Source organism: Lactuca serriola, chromosome 3 (assembly GCF_051521515.1).
Source record: "Lactuca serriola cultivar US96UC23 chromosome 3, Lser_US96UC23_V15, whole genome shotgun sequence".
Classification (NCBI taxonomy): Eukaryota; Viridiplantae; Streptophyta; class Magnoliopsida; order Asterales; family Asteraceae; genus Lactuca; species Lactuca serriola.
Window position 1 is genome coordinate 35,505,734 of NC_136410.1, and position 20,496 is coordinate 35,526,229.

The 20,496-nt window shown below is 35.6% G+C and overlaps 1 protein-coding gene across 2 annotated transcripts; it reads left to right on the forward strand.

The window, feature by feature from the left end:
• Nucleotides 1-1,576: 1,576 nt before the first annotated feature.
• KU70 (ATP-dependent DNA helicase 2 subunit Ku70-like protein) lies at nt 1,577-5,690 on the forward strand. Of its 2 annotated transcripts, none has more exons than XM_079029692.1 (18): nt 1,577-1,733; nt 2,053-2,158; nt 2,306-2,383; nt 2,534-2,650; nt 2,786-2,900; nt 3,010-3,115; nt 3,201-3,318; nt 3,413-3,496; nt 3,579-3,637; nt 3,743-3,876; nt 3,956-4,224; nt 4,308-4,369; nt 4,460-4,520; nt 4,596-4,688; nt 4,777-4,897; nt 4,975-5,077; nt 5,166-5,340; nt 5,433-5,690. In XM_079029692.1, exons 2-18 carry the CDS (start codon nt 2,093-2,095, stop codon nt 5,544-5,546), a joined length of 1,875 nt encoding a protein of 624 aa, XP_078885818.1. In that variant the 5' UTR covers nt 1,577-1,733; nt 2,053-2,092; the 3' UTR covers nt 5,547-5,690. The 2 variants fall into 2 exon arrangements, with proteins under 2 accessions (XP_078885818.1, XP_078885817.1); XM_079029691.1 differs by having other exon boundaries at nt 1,579-1,733; nt 2,033-2,158.
• The last annotated feature ends 14,806 nt before the right edge of the window (nt 5,691-20,496 follow it).

Consider the following 20,496-nt stretch of genomic DNA (forward strand, 5'->3'; position numbering starts at 1 on the left):
TATGTCACAATCAGCAAAACAGCAAACACAAGAGTTCGCGAGTGTATTTAAAATACGTAAAATTATGGTATAGTTTCGTCATTTTTATGAGGGATAATGACTTGAAATGGTAACAAACTTTCGTCTTTGTTCACATTTGGTCAATAATTTTTTTTTTCGTTATCTATTTGCAACTGAAGTATTGAAATTGTTCACATTTTACCCTTACCGGTCAGAAGGGTAAAATGTGAAAAGTTTCAACAATTCAGTGACAAATAGATAATGAAAAAAAGTTTAGTGACTAAATGTGAACAAAATCGAAAGTTCGTTTCCATCTATAAAAGTTTAATGACTAAATGTGAACAAACTTCCTTGGGTATTATGTTTTAGCAAATTATTTATTTTTGTTAAATTCTAGCAACATTTATTGATGAAGAAATCTATAAAATAAAAAAACAAAACCCGAAAATATATTAAAAAAAACAAAAAACTGAAACTGAAATAAAAAACCAATGGTTTGGCATTTTCCAAAAAAAAAAATCAAAATTTTCGAGCTGATTTTGGTTTTACAAAAAAACGAACCATTCTTACTGATGTGAATTATGACTATTGGTTTGACATGTGGAATAAAAAACCCACAAAGAACACGGTGATTTGGGTGTTTAAGAGATGCATTCGATTATGAAAGGTATTTACAAAAAAAGATCTAGATCTAAATCTACATAATTAACACACACTAACACTCTCAATGTTACATCTCTCAAGCACACATCTACATGTGGTATGAACCCATCTTATATAGAGGTATTTATATGTCTCTCTCTGTCATGTCACAAGGGAGAGTTTTGGATAGAAAAATTCCGAATTGAACGCTTTCTTATTCCCTTTTTGGTTTTATAATCATTTTTCGATTATAAAAAGGGGGAGAGATTTAGATATGGAAATCCGAAAGTTGAATTTTTGTAAAACAAAAATCAGATTGGAAAATTATGATTTTTTATTTTGGAAAATACCAAACCATTGGTTTTTTATTTCGTTTTCGGTTTTTCGTTTTTTTTAATATATTTTTCGGGGTTTTGTTTTTTTTTTTTTCCATAGTTTTCTTAATCAACAAATATTGCTACAATTTAATAAAAATAAATAATTTTCTAAAACATAATACAAGAGGAAGTTTGTTTACATTTAGTCATTGAACTTTTTTAGAGAGAAACGAACTTTCGATTTTGTTCACATTTAGTCACTAAACTTTTTTACGTCATCTTTTTGCCACTGAACTATTTAAACTGTTTACATTTTACCTTTATGTAACTGGTCATAAGGGTAAAATGTTCACATTTAGTCACTAAACTTTTTTTCATCATCTTTTTGCCACTGAATTATTTAAATTGTTTACATTTTACCCTTATGACCGGTTACATAAGGGTAAAATGTAAACAGTTTAAATAGTTCAGTGGCAAAAAGATGACGTAAAAAAATTTAGTGACTAAATATGAACAAAATCAAAAATTCTTTACCCTTTCAAGGCATTCTCCCTTTTTATGAATAAGCGAACCAACCTTTTAACTGTAATAATACCTTTGTATTGAGACTTCCAAGAGAAGGAGAAAACATTTCCCCCCATGTTCCAACTTCCTTTGTGTACAAATAGTTTCGTCGCTTTTATGCACATTAAAGATTAAACCCCCAAATTGCTTCAGAGGCGCAGCGCCAAAACCCTTCTTTGAACTGCTGCCAGATTATCTCATCCACCGCCGGTAAAATCTCACTGCTTCCTCCACTTCTCCCTCTCACATAGGCGTTGCTTTGTTGTTTGTTTTGAAAATTATACTCAATAGTCCATCCTTCGCCAAAAAGAGGAAAACTATGTTTTCGAAAAATCGAATGGGTTGTTTTCAAGTGTAAATTTGTACTGCGGTAGAATGATCACACTAACGCTAGCATCGGAATCCATGTTAATTGTTTTTCAAACCTTGTTTTCTCAAGCTTTGGAAATTTTGGAATCCTACTATTAAGTATTTAACCCTTATGATAAATTCGAAGTTTCTGATAACAGTGTTTAACACGCTCTGTCAGTCAAGCGCCCGCAAGTGGTTGAACAGTTTTGTCAGGCTTAATGGATGTGGATCCTGATGACGTTTTCCGAGATGAAGAAGACGACCCCGAAAATGATCTCTATCAGGTTCTCTTCCCCAACTCGGTTCTCAGTATGCTATTGCTTGTACCTGTTGTTTTATTTGTATCTTCATAAGTATCTAGTTTGAATTTACCTTTTGATTTTTTTGTCTTATTAACATATTGTTTTTGCTGTAACCATTCTGGACACTAGGAAAGACAATCGAGCAAGGAACTGGTGGTGTTCTTGGTGGATGCTTCTCCAAAAATGTTCAGCATCACTTGTCCTGGGGTTTGTAAATATCTTATACACACAATTGTTACATGTTTTTCATCATTCTTAAGAATTACCATGCCTCTTAATTTGTTTACTGAATCCAAATGTTTTTTGCCTTTTAAATTCGCAAGAGAATAAATGTTTTGTTGATGTAATGCTTTACAGGAAGATGAAGAGAACACATCTCATTTTCATGTTGCTGTGAGTTCTGTTGCACAGTCTATCAAGGTTCAGATCATCAATAGGCCATATGATGAAATTGCAATATGCTTCTTCAATACTGTAAGAAAACTACTCACTTAACTGAGATATTTTTATGATTTTTGGTACACAGTCACCAACTTGATTACTTAATCTTTATTGCTAGAACTAATTTGTGTTAATGTATTTCAATGGGTGTCATTGACACTTTGACAGAAAGAAAAGAAAAACCTGCAAGATCTTAATGGTGTTTATGTATTTAATGTTCCTGAAAGAGAACAATTGGACAACCTCACAGCACGGTTTATAAAAGAGTTTGATCGTGTAGAAGGTACATCATGGTGTCAGCATACAAATATAACCTTTTTAAAAATCTGATTGCATTTGATGAAACAAAATAGACTTTTCTTGTTTATCTTATGTCTGTTTTATGAATGCAGAATCCTTCAGTAAAGTTATTGGTAGTGAATTTGGTATTGTTCCTGGATCTAGAGATAATTCTTTGTACAATGCACTCTGGGTTGCACAAGCATTGCTGCGTAAAGGGTAGGAGTTTCGTCATTTTTACCCCTTTCTTAGGAAATTACTGCTTTACCCCTTTGAGGGTATAACAATGTTGTAAATTCTGCAGATCTGCCAAAACAGCTGATAAGCGCATCTTATTGCTTACAAATGAAGATGACCCTTTTGGAAATATCAAGGGAGTTACAAAACTAGACATGGCTAGAACAACATTGCAAAGAGCTAAGGTAAATGCTATAATTTAATGTAAATATCTTAAAAAAATAATACTAAAACCATTACAATAAGAATTTACAAGATTCTTTTTTTGAACTGTTGCAGGATGCACAAGACCTTGGCATCTCAATTGAACTTCTTCCATTAAGTAGTCCAAATGAAGAATTCAACGTCTCAACTTTTTATGCTGTATGTTGATGTTAATGAATTTATGCATTAAATTATGAATCTTTTAGTTAATTACACATCATCACATGAATCTTTTTAACAGGATTTGATTGGATTGGAGGGCGATGAACTAGTTCAGTTCATGCCATTGGCTGGAGAAAGGTATGTATGATATTGAATATTGATGAATGATGATCTTCCAAATATCATGCTCAGATTAATATGATAGTGATTTTGTACAAATTGTTATCTTTTATTCGATTCCAGATTTGAAGACTTGAATAAACAATTAAGAAAACGTATGTTTAAGAAGCGAAGGGTTCGAAGGATCATATTTACAGTTGCAGGTGGCTTATCCATTGAACTGAATACATATGCCCTGATTCGTCCCACTGTTCCAGGTCAGCAATTAGATTTTCTTATTCTATTATTTTTAAAGTTACAATTTTTAGGACTGATTCTCTGTATTTGTTGTTGCAGGGACTATTACATGGCTTGATTCTGTCACTAATCTTCCATTAAAGGCTGAAAGGTCATTCATCTGTGCTGACACTGGATCAATAATTCAAGAGCCTCCAAAACGTTTTCAAACCTACAAAAATGAGGACATCAAGTTTACAATAGAAGAGCTTTCAGAAATCAAGAAAGTTTCAACAGGAAGCTTAAGGCTTTTAGGTTTTAAGCCATTAAGTTGCTTGAAGGATTATCACAACTTGAAGCCATCAACATTTGTCTTTCCTAGTGATGAGGTTCTTAAATCTTAATCCATACATAAAAAGAATAATAATACCTTTTTAATGTCATTTGGATACCTCATAACTATAATATGCAGGAAGTGATAGGAAGCACTTGCATTTTCATTGCTCTTCACAGATCCATGATACGTCTCAAACGGTTAGTACTGGTTTACCATAGAACTAGCAAGGGTAATTTTGTCCTTTTTAGGATTCAGTTTACGTTTTCTTGTTCTTTCTATGTGTTCAGTTTTGCAGTTGCATTTTTTGGAAGCTCATCACGTCCTCAATTAGTTGCTCTGGTTGCACAGGTAACATATATCCATCCACCTACCTTAATTTTCATTTAATAATTCATGATTATTTTTTTTTTTTTTGAAGCACAGGAAGAAGTTACTTATGGTGGTGGTCAGATTGAGCCACCAGGAATGCACATGATATACCTTCCATATTCTGATGACATAAGACCTATTGAAGAGGCAAGATGGTTTATTAAACTCTTTTAAATATTTATATAATGATAAAAGTATAGCACATCATTTAATTTAGAGCATTGGTGTGTTGCAGCTTCATTCAGACACTTCTGGCATGATGCCATTGGCCAATGATGAACAAATAGAAAAGGCAACTGCTTTGGTGAAACGTGTGGATTTAAGAGACTTCTCTGTTTGTCAATTTTCCAATCCTGGTATACGTATACCCCTCTCATAATTTACACACACAGTGTGACATTGTTTGTTAAAATCTATGAAAAAATTTGTGCAGCACTACAGAGCCACTATGCAGTAGTACAGGCTCTGGCCCTTGATGAAGATGAGATGCCTGAAATTCATGATGAAACTCTTCCAGATGAAGAAGGCATGTCTAGGTACTCAATTTTTTTTTTGATATTTTTACAACAAACATTTCTTGTTTTTTTTTCAATGTTATGTATGTGTGTTTATGTGTGATTGAAGGCCAGGGATTGCTAAAGCAATGGAAGAATTCAAGATATGTGTGTATGGAGAGAATTATGATGAAGAAGAGGAAAAGGCAGGTAATGCTAAGGGAGCAAAGAAAAGGAAAACTGAAGAGGCAGCAGTTAGCAAGGCTGCATATTATGACTGGTCTAAACTTGCAGATGATGGAAAGGTAAAATTTTAAAGTTTTCTGCTCTTCCTTTTATGTTTTTTGAGAAGTAATATTTTTATTAAACATTTGTTGTGTACTTGTGGTGAATGTAGTTGAAGGATTTGACTGTACAGGAGCTGAAGAGCTACCTAACAGCTAACAAGCTGACTGTTGCTGGAAAAAAAGAAGTTTTGATTACTAGGATCTTGACACACTTGGGTAAATGACAACCTTTTTTTATTTTCACTTACTTTTGTTTCTGCATCGACTATCCATGGTATGATTTGTGGAATGTATAGAAACCCATGTTTGGTTTTGACCCAAACTTTTTGATCTATCTGAAGTTTAAGCAAGATTTTGGCTTATGGCAACTTAGAATCTCCTGTGTTTGTGTTTGTGTTTGTGTTTATCATACTGGATGGGTCTGGATAAGCTTTCTGTGACTATTTATGATGACGGGGATGAAGACATTTGTGTTTCAGGTATATTGGTAGAAAAGTATAAGCCAAACATTAGATTATTTTGATAAAGCCAAAATCAATAGTCATTTTAAAAAGAGAAAGTGATAAATTTGAGGCTTGTAGTAATTAAAAGATACTTTATAGAGATGTTTATAGAAAGTTACGTTACGAAGAAATAAATATATGCGTGAGAAAATAATTTGATGGTTTACTGTGGTGGTGAGAGGAAAAAGGCTTGATGGAATCTTTTAAATGGGAACTGCAATATTGATAAATATCTAATGGGCATGGTTACGATTATTGTAATTTAGTCAAAAGTTTGAGTGATGAAAGAAAAACATGCTTTAGTATTTGTCAAAAATCCAAAATGCATCAAAGTATGTCCCTATCTTGTTAGAAAAATAACACCACATTATCAAAAGTAACCTAGATAATTTCAAAGGCTATCAAATCACTTTATAAAAAAAAATTAGAACACTTTATAAAATATGTAATATCGATTGTAATGCATGGAACATCATAAAATAAGATTTGGGACAATCCAAGGAAAACACAAACTCAACTTCAGGTAAAATCCAAGATCGAACACAAAATACATTGCTTTCATATTATGTTCTTTGAGATAGAAATTTCGCAAAGTAACGTTATGTGTTCTAAAAGTATCTCTGCAAGAACCGAAATCATGAATTTATACAAAGATCAAACTTAATGGTTAAGTTTTGGTTGGAAAGTAACGAATGGATACATCCATTGTAGCAGAGAAAGCTTGTGTCTATTGATAAAGTGCATGTGCATCAACTAGGACTAGTGTGAATTTTTGTCGCTTCTCAAAGTTTGGGTTTGACTTTCATGTACCAATGAATGAATATGATACATGGATTGTAATAGTGTGGACTCTAAACATTAGAATTTGTGTATAACTTGTGTATATAGTAGTGGCTGAGCTAGGAACTTTGATAGGGGTTACAAATATTTTTAAGATTCAAAATAATAAATGCAAATAGTTTCTTAATATTTGAAGTCATATATATATATATATATATATATATATATATATATATATATATATATATATATATATATATATATATATATATATATATATATATATATATATATAAAGCAAAAGTTACAATTAAATTTGCTTAGTTGTCATGTTTTGAAATCTTTCAATTATATGTCACCAAGAACTTGTAAAAACACACATTTCTCAATAAAAGTGACTAAAAAATCGTTTACAACTTGATCATTAATGTTATTCCGCAATTTATTATTTCTATAGTTGTTGTAACAACCAAAAAAGATACTATATTTTATGTAGTTATTTTATCCCAAACATTAAAAACATGATACAGTCCCTTTAGCAAGGGATACAATAATATAAAACTTGTTTACAAATATTTTTTTTTTGTATATACAAAACAATTTTCTTGGGCGGATGTTGTAGTATCCCCACCGCCCCATGTAACTCTGCCATCAGTGTATAGTATCTTCAGTTACTCTAATGAGTTGATAGATTCAATCCTTAGGACACCCAAATTCTTCGGTATTTGAAATGTGTATTATATTAATACAAAAATTCAATCTTCAAGATATTTTTATTTATACATGAGTTTGGTTTTATGTTTATTATTTTAAGATGATCGTAGATGACACTAAAATGGGAAAAGAGTTTAGATGATTTTAATATCATCAAGCCATTTGGTATAATCGAGATTACGTTAGTTAACTTAATTTGTAGATCTAAGCACATAACTTGAGACGATGTAAACAAATATTCTTTAAACTCCAAAAGTAAGCTTTCTACACTAAACTCAACGCCAAACATTGTATTAGGAGGCATTTGTGTATTTTACCCCTAAAGATATAAAAAACGACTTAAACCCATCCCAATAGTAGACTTATTTACCAAGTACCTAGCTAATACTTTCGTCAAGCGATCAACTAGATTTTGTTGAGATCGAACAAACTCAATAAAAACCATTCCATGAGTGATCAACTCTGTACCATATCTGACAGATAAATGCCATGACTTTCGATTATATACTCGAGTTTTTTGGGTATGTTTTTCTGCCAACAGATGGTGGTGATGATGGGATTAGTAGTGGGGTGATTGGTGTAGATGATGATGATAACAGTGGGGAGATATAGTGGTGTAGATTGGTGTTGGTGGTGGTAGTATTGATGATTAATGGTGTAGTATTGATGTGGTGGTGGTTATGGTGATTGATGATGGTTGTGATGGTTATTGGTGAAGGTGATGGCGGTGATGGTTATGATTGAGGACGGTGTTGGTATTGGATTAAGTGACGATAATGATGGAGTTGATGGTGGTTGGTTGAGTACCATTAGGGTGGACCGATGTCATGGGTTGGATGGTAGATAGGGCCATTTATATTTTATAATATAAACAAAATAAGAAAATGATAAAGAAAAAAAAAGATAATTTGGTTTTTTGGAAACGGAAAATAACATTAAAAGCACACGCTAGCAAGAAGCTAGGTGAGGCAAAAGTACAATACAATAGTTAAAAAAAAGCTATGAAAAAGAGATAATTAGGATAGATGGAAAAATGACGAAGTACTCCAATCGACCCAAGTTCCACAACTTGAATTGCTTCTATATTTACACCACACGTATGATAAGGAGATAATGTTGTCGGAAAATTTTGTCGGAGGCACACCCGTTTTTTTGAAAACCTTGTCATTTCTAACCATCCAAATGTTCCAAATAAAACAATAAAATACCATACTTAGGATCAACTTTTTTTGGGAACAATTCCCCCATGCAGCTGCAAAATTGATGAAGTCTGTAACCCAAAAAAACTCCTCCTGTGTTGAATCCTACACCATTTGAGAATCCATTCTTGCATAAATTTAGAGTACTCACAGGTAATGAGAAAGTGATGGTGATCAGTTGATTCTATCTCCATATTGCACACTATCTGCATATTGCACAGTGGGAAAAGAGTGTTAGGAAGGTTAATTCCCCTGATTGCCAAAGCATCCGCCACCAAAATTTTACTCAATGACGCCTTCTAGATGAAACATCGAACCTTTAGTGGAATTATCTTCGCTCAACATCGTATTAGGAGGAATTTGTGTATCTTACCCTCAAAGATATCAAAAGCAACTTAAATCCATCCTAATAGTAGACTTATTTACCAAGTACCTAGCTAAAACTTTCATCTAGCGATCAACTAGACTTTGTTGAGATCGAACAAACTCAATAGAAATCATTCCATGAGTGATCAACTCTGTACCACATCTGACAGATAAATGTCGTGACTTTCCATTGTATACGTGAGTTTTTTTGGTATGTTTTTCTTCTAACGGGTGGTGATGATGATGGGATTAGTAGTAGGGTGATTGGTGTAGATGATGGTGATAATAGTGGTGTAGATTGGTGTTGGTGGTGACAATATTGATGATTAATGGTGTAGTAGTGAGGTGGTGGTGGTGATGATATTGGTTATGGTGATTGATGATGGTTGTGATGGTTATTGGTGATGGTGATGATTGATGATCGTGTTGGTATTATGGTGATTGTGAATTCCTTGTTGGGGTTTAAATTACATATAGACCCATATTTAGAATTGCTCATGATATCCATCTCACCTATATCTTTATACAATTGAAGGAGTTCGTTTAATTCATCACCACCCATCGTCTCAAACTTCCACATCCAAGAGAAACCATTGCTGGAAATTCGATCCTCGAGTGAACAAATTTTCACCGATTCGATGGAGTACAAGTGAGGAAATTTGAGTTGAAATGGAATTCGACTGCACCCAACATCTTTCCAGAAAAGAATTTTAACACTAGAGCCAGGAATGAGAGTGAAGATGTTGTTGCCCTCAATCTTTATATTGGAGATGGATTTCACCACCTTAGAAATGTTGCTCCAAACTCCGTTTGAGGATTTTCTAGCAATATCGAAGGCTGGCTTGTTGTGCAAATTATGAATACTCACGATGACATCTTTCCATAAGCTATCTTTTTCATTTATCAACCTCCACCACCATTTGATTAAAAAACTTACAAATATAGCCAAAACCGTTGATTACTTTGTAGAAAATAGCAAAAAAAAACCCAAATTACAAAAATAGTCATCAAAATCGCAGATGGATTAAGCCTATCTGTGATTTGACAAAGCCATCTGCAAACGTACAAGTCGCTAAAGCACATTTGTGCTTTATCGACTTGTATGTTCGCAGATGGACTAGTCCATCTGCGATTTCACCTTTTTTGCAGGTATAAAAACGTAATTTATTTTTGTTTCATTTTTCACACTTTTCATTGGAGAACTCTCTCTCTAGAAATGTCACACCCCCAAACCGAAATAGCGGAAACGTTCGGGGGTGGAGGACATCATGTATAGTATCACAACAATTGCATCATAGTAATCAAAGTAGACACAACCATTACATTGAATAAGTAAAATATTTACATCTATTGGATACATAATTTGTATTCATCAAAAGTATAACAAAAGTATAAAAGACGAAACACTATAAGCTCCGTCTTCTCAAAAGCCTGCGGGAGTACTTGTCTACTGATTTCCTGAGAATACAAGCGATTTTGAAAGAGTATCAGCATTAAAGCTGGTGAGTTCATAAGTATGTTTTTGAAAAGAAAACCTGTCTGTGAATCTGTAAAAAATGTTTACATGCTCTCAAGAAAATCCAATATTCTCTTTAGTTTTGAAAAGTAGTCTTTAACCCTAAGACCGAAGTGTATGTTCATTATTGTGTACTATAATTATATATGAAAGTGTTAGTATATATGTCTGAATGCCACCAGACGTATCATATAGTATTGTTTTACATGAAAACTATATTATGAAATCCATGGCTATCACAGTAATGTATAGTATGTTACGAAAACCCTGGAATCCTCTAGTATGTATAGTAGTTCTATTACTTTTAAAATAAAACTAATTGAAGTTGTTACCATTCATACATTAATCGTATTATTTAGTACCAAATTTATGAGTTGTTATAACCATACTTGATCATTGAATTGCCAGAACGATGTTCTTCAGGTGTCAGAATCGAAATGAATTTGTCACCCAAGCCTGCCGGCCTAACTGTAGCTAACAGTTGTGGTGCAGGATTGTCAATCCCGTATAGATCTATACACAAACTCACATTCTCCCTCAAGGAGACTTTGGTTATAATCTCAGGACTTTTGTTAGTACTTAAGTACGTGAAGATGCTCACTCATAAAATGTTATACTAACGATTAGGTGTAGAATAAAATGAATCTCTTGAATTTAAATGACTGTCTATATGACCCATAAACTATACCCTATATAGCTTATATGTTCGTTCACATTGAATCTATGTTTCGTGCATTGATAAGGTAAATGTTCCATAAACTATATCTACTATAGTTTATATGTTTGTTAATGTATTCAATTCGTGTTTTACATTGAAAACTCTACAATTATGTTGAAATCTTCCCTTATGCTCAACATTTTACAAAAGGGATAAATATCTAAATGTTTTATAAAATGTAATAATCTTTGGTTTGAATCAACCGCATAAGTTTTAATCCTCTTTAAATCCTTTATATAAATCACAAAATTTATTTGTGTCTTGCTTGTATCCTCCCCCTAAAAACGTTAAAAACAGTAAAGGTATATGGGTATGAACTCATAGTTGGTTGCGTGTATGTGCCGGACAACGAGACTGGAAATGAGGACCCTCAAGTTGATGCACGCGGAAATTAACGGAATCCTAATGATAATTAAACACATATTTGTGTTTAAATTAGCGAGCCCGTTAGTTTAAGTGTTAGAAAAACACTTGCTTTTGGTTAAGGAATGTTACCGAGACTCGATCGAAGAGGAAAAGTGGGTTCGCAGCCAAGATTCACAGTGTAGGGCTGATTGCGGCCGTGAAGGAATTACGACCGTGAACTGTTCTCGCCCGTGAACGGTTCTCTGCCTTTGAAGGGTTTACGGTCTTTGAATGGTTTACAGCCTGTTCTTGGTGTTCTTGGTGAAATATGAAGATTTAAAGGGTTTACGGTTGTGAACTCAAGAACAACCAGGCTTGATTTGATGAAAAGACGGGTGTTTGATGCTCCTAAAACGAATTCCAAGGCGGATTAAGTGATAGATGAAGAGAAAACTTGGGATTTTGGGTGATGGTTTTTAGAGAGAGAAAGTGTGTTTGCAGTCAGAAAAGTATAAATGAGGGTAGGAACACATATATATAGGCTGGATGCATGGTCGGTGGTGGGGTCCACCAGCCGTGAACGATTTACGGTCGTGATCGGGTTCATGGCCGTGAACACCAATCAGACCGGATTTTGCTGATTTTCGAAGAAAAACTCGGGTTTTCGCGTTAATTTGGTTCCAACTCTTATATAAAATTTATTTATATAAATAAAACAATTTTCTAATCCATAAGAATTTAATGGAACAAATAAAATTCGAAATTATATTTAACGAAATTTGATTAACGTTGACGAAAAAAGGTTCGGGTTGTCACAGAAAGCACTATGGACGATTTCATGAGCAATCCCGAGAATACGTAAACCAAATATTCATTCATTCTATTAGAGATGTTTTAAACAATTTTTCCAAAGAAATAATAACAAAAGTGATAAATTTTTGCAAGATACTATATATAATATGGTTATTTCGTAGTTAAACCCTATCAATTTCGTAGTAAAAAAAATTACAAAATCGCAGATGAACTGAGAGGAAATCGTAGATGAACTTAGTTCATTTGTGATTTTAGTCACTTGTATCCCTATTTATACCATAAAAAATCAATATATATATATATATATATATATATATATATATATATATATATATATATATATATATATATATATATCTGCGAACATACAAGTTGTTAAAACACGTATGTGTTTTAGCAATTTGTACATTCGCAGATGGCTTGGTGAAATCGCAGATGGACTTAATCCATTTGTGATTTTGATGGCTATTTTTGTAATTTGAGTTTTTTTTGGACAAAATTGTAACAATGGTCCCTGTGGTATGTCAAACTAGCATGTTTTGGCCAAAATGGTTTGGGCTAGCATCAATAGTCCAAAAGTTTCATTTTCTTGCAAGTTTGGTCTAATTTATTTTGATTTTTTTGTAAAGACGATTTTGCCCTTATTATTTAATTTTCCATTTTGTTTTATTACTAGTAATTAAAAATAAAACAAAATAAATTACTCTCTCTCTCTCTCTCTCTCTCTCTCCCTCTCTGTTTAATATTACCACAAACAAAATTAACACATGTCTAAAAGTGGATTTGCAAAACGAAGAACCTTCACTTTTATCGATTTTGTTCAATTTATTAGATTAAGTTTACAAATGTTCCAGAATCTAAACACACACATACATAGTTACACATACATCAAGATTAATTTGATTTAAACAAAGAAAACAAAGCTCACTCTCATTAGTTGTGAAGTCAATTAGAACTAAAAACATACACACACAAATATGAATATGAATCTCAAGGACACTCATTTTTTCTTGAGTTCAAGAACAAGAACATCACATTCATAAACCCATAAATCATCCACAAACCCATAAATCATTTTTTTCTAAAATGATTGAACTGCCCTTCACCACCACTTGAATCGATATCAAGAAATATTTAAAACCAAACAACAACAATCGAGATAGACGAAGAAAAAGGAAAGAAACATAAAAAACACAAGAATAACAATCTCAACCCTAGATCACGATTTCAGTTGTTTTCTATGGCACATTCACTCAAAACAGTCACTAGAGGAACAAAGTAGGGGATTTCCTACCCTCTTAGAAAAAGAAAACTTAGGAGATAGATGAGCAATCGATGAAATCCGTAAGGATAGTTATGGCTCTAGAAATCGCCGCCTGAAGCACCACCACCACCACCTGAAGCCTGGAGGAGGGATTTGAAGAGACACAGGCGAAGATGAAAAGAGATAGAAACGTAGATCGAATATTGGTGCTACAACCATTCACAAATGTAGATCAAACAAATATGGCATCGTCAAAAAACCCTTCGTTGACCAGCCCTTCATTGGAGAAGGCGGAGGGACGTCTCTAGTGGTGGGCAACGCCATCGTCTTCGTCGGATGAACAAATCTGGATTCCACCTTGATCGTTTAGGACAACTCCGATAGAAATGGTAGATTTAAGGGTAATAAGTGATTGGTGGGCAAAGACGGAGATGGAATATTTAAGGGTAAGAGACGTTTCTCCGGTGGATTTGCGATTTTCCGGTGAATAAAGATTGAGCACATCTGAGAGAAAATGGAAGAAGATGAATAGGGAGAGAGAGAGAGAGAGAGAGAGAGAGAGTAAGTGAGGTATTGTAAAATCCCAAAATTCAAGGCAAAAAATTTCATTTTTAAATAAGTTATTATATAAAACCATCAATATAAAAACATTCATTATAATATCTCGTGACAAACCAAAGTGTCGGTAATCAAAACATATTATCATAATACCATATCAGAGTGTAATCCCAAAGATCTCATGTGCGGAAAACATAGTGTGATGTGCTACGATCGAGCCGACTCCTTTCCTTCTTGAAAACAAAGTACCTGAAACCAAAACTGAAAACCGTAAGCACGAAGCTAAGTGAGTTCCCCAGATACCACATACCATACAAACCAACTGATCCATACATGCCATACATAGCCAAGAGCCATACATAACCAACATATCCATAATCAAGTAAGGTGCTATGTGCCAAACATAGTCTTGCTAAGGTGCTATGTGCCAAACATAGTCTTGTGGTTATGCCACAGGCCGCACGTGGTCTTCCTGGTCAAGACTAAGGCCACTCCCTGGGTCTTATAGACAAGTGCCAAGGGCCACCTCCTGGTCTTTCATGAAAGTATCACAAAGACAACTATACATACTACTCTACTAGGCTACTCCACATATAGTGTTCCAAGAGCCACCTCCTGGTCTTTCATACATAATGACATACAGTGGGACAGGAGCCACCTACTGGTCTTTCATACATATTGCCTAGGGCTAACCCCCGAGTCTTCCTATCATACATAATAATATATTGTGTGCCAGGAGCCGCCTCCTGGTCTTTCATGCATTATGCCTAGGGCTAACCCCTGGGTCTTCCTATTATACATAACATACTGTGTGCCAGGAGCCGCCTCCTAGTCTTTCATGCATAATGCCTAAGGCTAACCCCCGGGTCTTCCTATCATACGTAATAACTAAATGGGCCGGCATTGTGGCTGTAGACCCATACAAACAGTGAGGAGACTCACCTCGCACTGCTGAACTTTGCTGATAATCCTCTGGCTGCTGTCCAACAACTCTCTGAACCGCTGCTCCACTAGCTCCTCGAGCTACTAATATCAATATAACACTTAGTTCCAAACTGAAATCTAGAAGTCAAACTAATTCAACTCTGGTTAAAGTCAAAGTCTTGGTCAAAGTCAACCTTCCATTTGACTCGACTTGCCGAGTCAACCCGCAGACTCGTCGAGTCCTTAAACTTAGAAGCTCTCAAAATACGAACCAACTCGCCGAGTCACCCCAGGACTTGTCGATTTCAACGATCTCTGAGTCCCATCCTGTCCAACTCACTGAGTCACCACTCAACTCACAGATCTGGGTCTTAACCAGAAGAGGTTGGGGGTTCTGCGACCTGACTCGTCGAGTCCAAGAACAGACTCGCCGAGTTGTTCTTCCAACTCGCCGAGTCCATGCACATATTCATACAACTCGTCAAGTACACCCATGTGACTCGCCGAGTCTCTCCAGTTCTCAATCCAGACAATGGCTTTACGAGCCATGCAGGGGCTCCAATCCATAGATCCACTCTTCTACAGTCTAACCCTCACATAAAGTTGCAAAATTTACGTGAAACCAAGGAGATATAGGCCCAAAACACTCTAGGACTAGGGTTTAAGATAAAGGGGCTTCACCAATCACTCATTGACTGCTGCTTTAAGACATTCTGGACCATCACAACCCTAGATTTGAAGTAGAAACCTCAGATCTAAGCCCCAAACCCGAAATAGACCTTAATCTTGCCAAAATAGCCCCAAATCTCATTCAAGAATAGATCTAGATGCAAAAAGGGTGAAAGTAACAACTTATTACATCCAAGATGACCTCCTACTGAAGAATAATCCAAATCTCTGTAAACCCCCTTGATCCAAGCTTCTTGATCTTCGAGATCTCTTCACAAAAACCACTTATCTAAGCTCCAAATTGCTTCCAAGGACTCTCACTCATGATTTAGGGTTTATGGATCTCAAAAGGGTAGTAAAGAGGCTGGGGAAGGGATATAACGTTCTTTAAATAGGGCACAACCCCCAGGATTAGGGTTTTTCTCGTCCAGACCAGACTCGCCGAGCCGGTCACTTACTCTATGCCCCGGATCCCGCTCCGACTCGTCGAGTTCCACCCTGGACTCGACGAGTTGACTCTTGACTTAGAGCCTTTCCTTTCTTTTCTTGGTCTTTCTGATTCTGGGTGTTACAGGTATTTTATTTTTGTTATATTTTTAATTGTTTTTTTTATGTGCATGAAAGTACCCACTAATTTTATAATTTATAACCTAACTAACTAACTAACTAAAATGCACCCAGGCAGTGTACCTAGTCGAATTATAGAATAGTTTGGTAAGTCGGGTGTCGATCATAGGGAACGGTGTTGACTATTAATTTATTTACTACTAAACTAACCTAATTACTAATGAGATAAAAAGGGGTTTTTATCTGATTTTACAAGATCAGACTAACTTAATTATTTAACAAAAACTCAATCAATAACAAAACACTTCTGTTAGTTCGAATCCGCTTTCACTCAATGGTTATACATTAGCTAGGACTATTAATGTTGGTTACCAATTAAAGAAGTATTAGCAATTTAGTTCTAAATCTACTAATTATTAATCAATTCATGTAAATCAATGTATGGTCACACAATAGTTAACACATAATCAATTATTAAATAAGATTGGAGCCATGAAAGATTGATTAATCAAAACACAATTACAGTCATAATATGAGTTCTCTAACACGGCTTAATTCAATGATTCAATTACTTATCTAAGATTGGTTTGATCTTAGCTCTAATAAAATAGTGTTCACTATATTATTAGGTATTCAAATTCATCCAGATTTGTGTTCACTAACTACACAGAACAAGAATTTAAAACAATTAAATAATTAATTAAAGCATGCTAGGTAAAATCAATCAACACAAGCGTATCACCAACAAGTAAAGTCAAGTCTAATGCATTAAAACCATGAGTTCCAGCTTCATCTAGCTAACAGAAGCAACTAGATTTAGCTGGACATTCTAACAGCTAAACAAACAAAAACTATAATCAAAGACATGTTTAAGTGTACCAATCTATAAACCAAATTATGAACTTCTTCTTCTTTGGTGTTAAAACCAGCTTCCAATTCTTCTTTTCTTCTGAATTTCACCTCCAGGAACCCTTCTAAGCCAGCCAAAAGTCCCTCCAATTGTAATGGGCAAAGATATTTATATTCTCTTCAAATTTACCGTTCACGTCGTGAGAATTTAAAACTCACGTCGTGAACTCGAGGTAATCGTGATCGGCAAGGATTCCTTCACTCGGATGCTTATCTTCTAACTCTTTCTACTCACGTTGTGAACCATCACCTATTCACGTCGTGAGTACGTATTTTTTTGGGTGTTTTTCTTGTCTTTCAAGCCTTCAACCTCCAAAGTTCCACTCTTTAACGCTTTTAGTCAATTTTCTTCAAAATGTCTTCTTTTTAGCTGCAAAATATAATTTAACCTTATAAGTATCATTATTCTATGCAAATGACCAAAAAATATATAAAAATGTACTTAAATATTGCCTAAAAATATGTATAAATATGATAATATCAAAATACCCCACACTTAGGCTTTGCTTGCCCTCAAGCAAATCTACTTATTTAAACTAAAACCTTCATCACTAGTATTACATAGAACAATCCAATTCCAGCTCAGCCATTATGCCAAGACCTCAACGCAGCATTTGTGTCTAATTTTTTTTCCCTAAATGACCCCCATACTTTAAATACTCACAATCTTCATAAACAATTACCTACTTCTTTCGAACAATGCTCATTTTATGCAACCCTCTGAATCCATCCTCAAAAAGCTTTCTAACTTCAAGATATTTTTGTAAAGCGACCCAAGCGTACATAAACTAGAGAATTACAACTTTTTAGAAGATACCACAATGGAGCTCTCTTGGAATTCTTCACTTCTTTGATTGCTTTGGATTCACCACTTTTTTGTGTGATTTTTGGTATCTTCAACTTTTGATTTTTTGGAATTTTGATCTTTTGATCTTCATAATTTGATAGCTCCAAAATTCTTCAAGAATTTTTTCGGTAATTTCTCTCTCTCTTTTTTTTACATGTATAACTCACTTCTTTATATATATATATATATATATATATATATATATATATATATATATATATATATATATATAAACCTACATGCTTAAGCAGGGGCGCTTAACTTCAACCTTTATTGGTTAAGACATATCTTTCCTGGATACATTTCAGGTTCGGGCGGCTAAACATTTTGCACTCCTCAAATTAAGCAGAGTCATGTTTTTGTTCCATGATTTCACTAAAATAAGGGAGGCCACAAATGCACTATAACGTGTATTGGCTCAACTAAACATTCGAGCTCTTATCGGATCATTCCATATAACACTAGCAACTACAGTCCAAATTATTATTACTAGATTTAATTATTAAAAATTTCAAAATTTACCAAATTATCTAGCAATTTACTTTTTCTACCCCCTACCCCACACTTATTTCATACAATGCCCTCATTGTATGCTTAAAATAATATAAAAATTAAGAGAAGGGAGAAAAAGGAACAGACCCTGGGATAGTGACGTGATCATCTCCAAAAGTGCGGATAGAATGTGCATCTTGAATACAAACTTTGAGAAATAGAAACTTGGATATAGAACACGCGAGATAAGTAATGTATCGGCAAAATATGGAATCGAGTCTTCAATCTTCAACAAATGTGGTGTAGAAAAATGTGCAAAATGGACAAAACAATGTGGGAAAACATACGCCACATAGCATGGTAGAGAAAATGAGCCATGATTATCTTCATAATAATTCCAAAAAGAATGGTGGTGAACCACATAATAAATATGGAAAAATAAGACTCCTTTTGTGAAAATTACAAAGTCACGACGTGAGTTGTAACGTCCCAAAATTCAAGACTAAAAATTTCATTTGATAAAACATTACGTTAAGCAAATTCATCATTTTCAAACATAAACAAAGTGTTAGTTTCCAAAATACATATTCGTTATCAGAGTAAACATTCCCAGACTGTCTAAGCTATGGTGTGTGCCATGCGATCATCCCGAGCTCCATCATCCGCTACCGGAGGTACCTGAAACCAAAACTGAAAACCGTAAGCACGAAGCTTAGTGAGTTCCCCACCCTACCACATACCATGCATAACCACATACTTCACATACTGGGCCGCGCCCGCTATCCTGGGCCTCGCCCGCTACAACGGCCCCGCCGCTCCAGGCCCCGCCTGGCTTCAAGCCCCGCTCGGATACATATCTGTTTCACTTAGGCCTCGCCTGTCACAGGGCCCCGCCCACTAACATATAATAGCACATAAACATCTCACATAAGCTAAACACATACTAACGGATCTTGTCCTAAGGCCTCGCCTATCTCTGGGCCCCGCCCCTGACCTGCTACTGATGAGTCACGGAACCCTGTCCATGCTCCTACTGGTAGTGAGATACGGGCCCAACCCACACTCACTCCCTTCCTGACTTGGGCCTCGCCCCTGCTCTGCTGCTACTGAGATGTGGAACACCATCCACACTCTGCTATTGGTGAGATACGGGACCTCGCCCACACCCACCTCCCTACCAGGCACATACAAGTATCACACAGACAACAAGTATAAACTATCACATAAACCATTCCTTGGGCACCCGCCCGCTAACATTGGACCTCGTCCTGGACAACATTCTAGCATACGATGCCTAGGGCTAACCCCCGGGTCTTCTACTCATGTCTACATGGGCCGGCATTGTGGCCGTAGACCCATTCACACAAAGGGAAACTCACCTGATACTGCTGAACTGCTGCTGCTAATCCCTTTGACCGCTACCTGACCACTGACTTCGAACTGCTGCTCCACTAGCTCCCCAAGCTACCAATATCAACATAACACTTAGTCTAACTGACCTTCAAAGGTCAACCAAGTCAACTCTTTCCAAAGTCAAAGTCCTGGTCAAAGTCAACCTTCCAAGTCAACCCTACTCGTCGAGTCCACTTACTGACTCGCCGAGTCCCTATGCTCAAATTCCTTCCAATCACGACTTGACTCGCCGAGTTAGCCCCTGACTCGCCGAGTCTACAGATTCCTGAATCATGTCCTGACCAACTCACTGAGTCCTTGCTCGGCTCGCTGACTCGAGTCTTAACTCGAAGGGTTTGGGGACTACGCGACCTGACTCGCCGAGTCTAAGAACAGACTCGCCGAGCACACGACAATCTTCATCCAACTCGCCGAGTTGTTCATCCAACTCGTCGAGTTCATGCCTATCTTCATCCGACTCGACGAGCTGTTCATCCCACTCGTCGAGTTCCTCCTCATCTTCAAGCTACTCGTCGAGTCCACTCGAAGGACTCGCCGAGTCCATTCGGATCTACTTACATGCAGAGGACTTTCGAGT

What these genes read in the sequence shown, in the direction of transcription:
- KU70 (XM_079029692.1), top strand. Translation starts at nt 2,093, where the DNA reads ATGGATGTGGATCCTGATGACGTTTTCCGAGATGAAGAAGACGACCCC. An exon ending in GATGAAGAAGGCATGTCTAG is followed by an intron (nt 5,078 to 5,165) that starts GTACTCAATTTT and finishes GTGTGATTGAAG; the next exon opens with GCCAGGGATTGCTAAAGCAA. An exon ending in AACTTGCAGATGATGGAAAG is followed by an intron (nt 5,341 to 5,432) that starts GTAAAATTTTAA and finishes TGGTGAATGTAG; the next exon opens with TTGAAGGATTTGACTGTACA.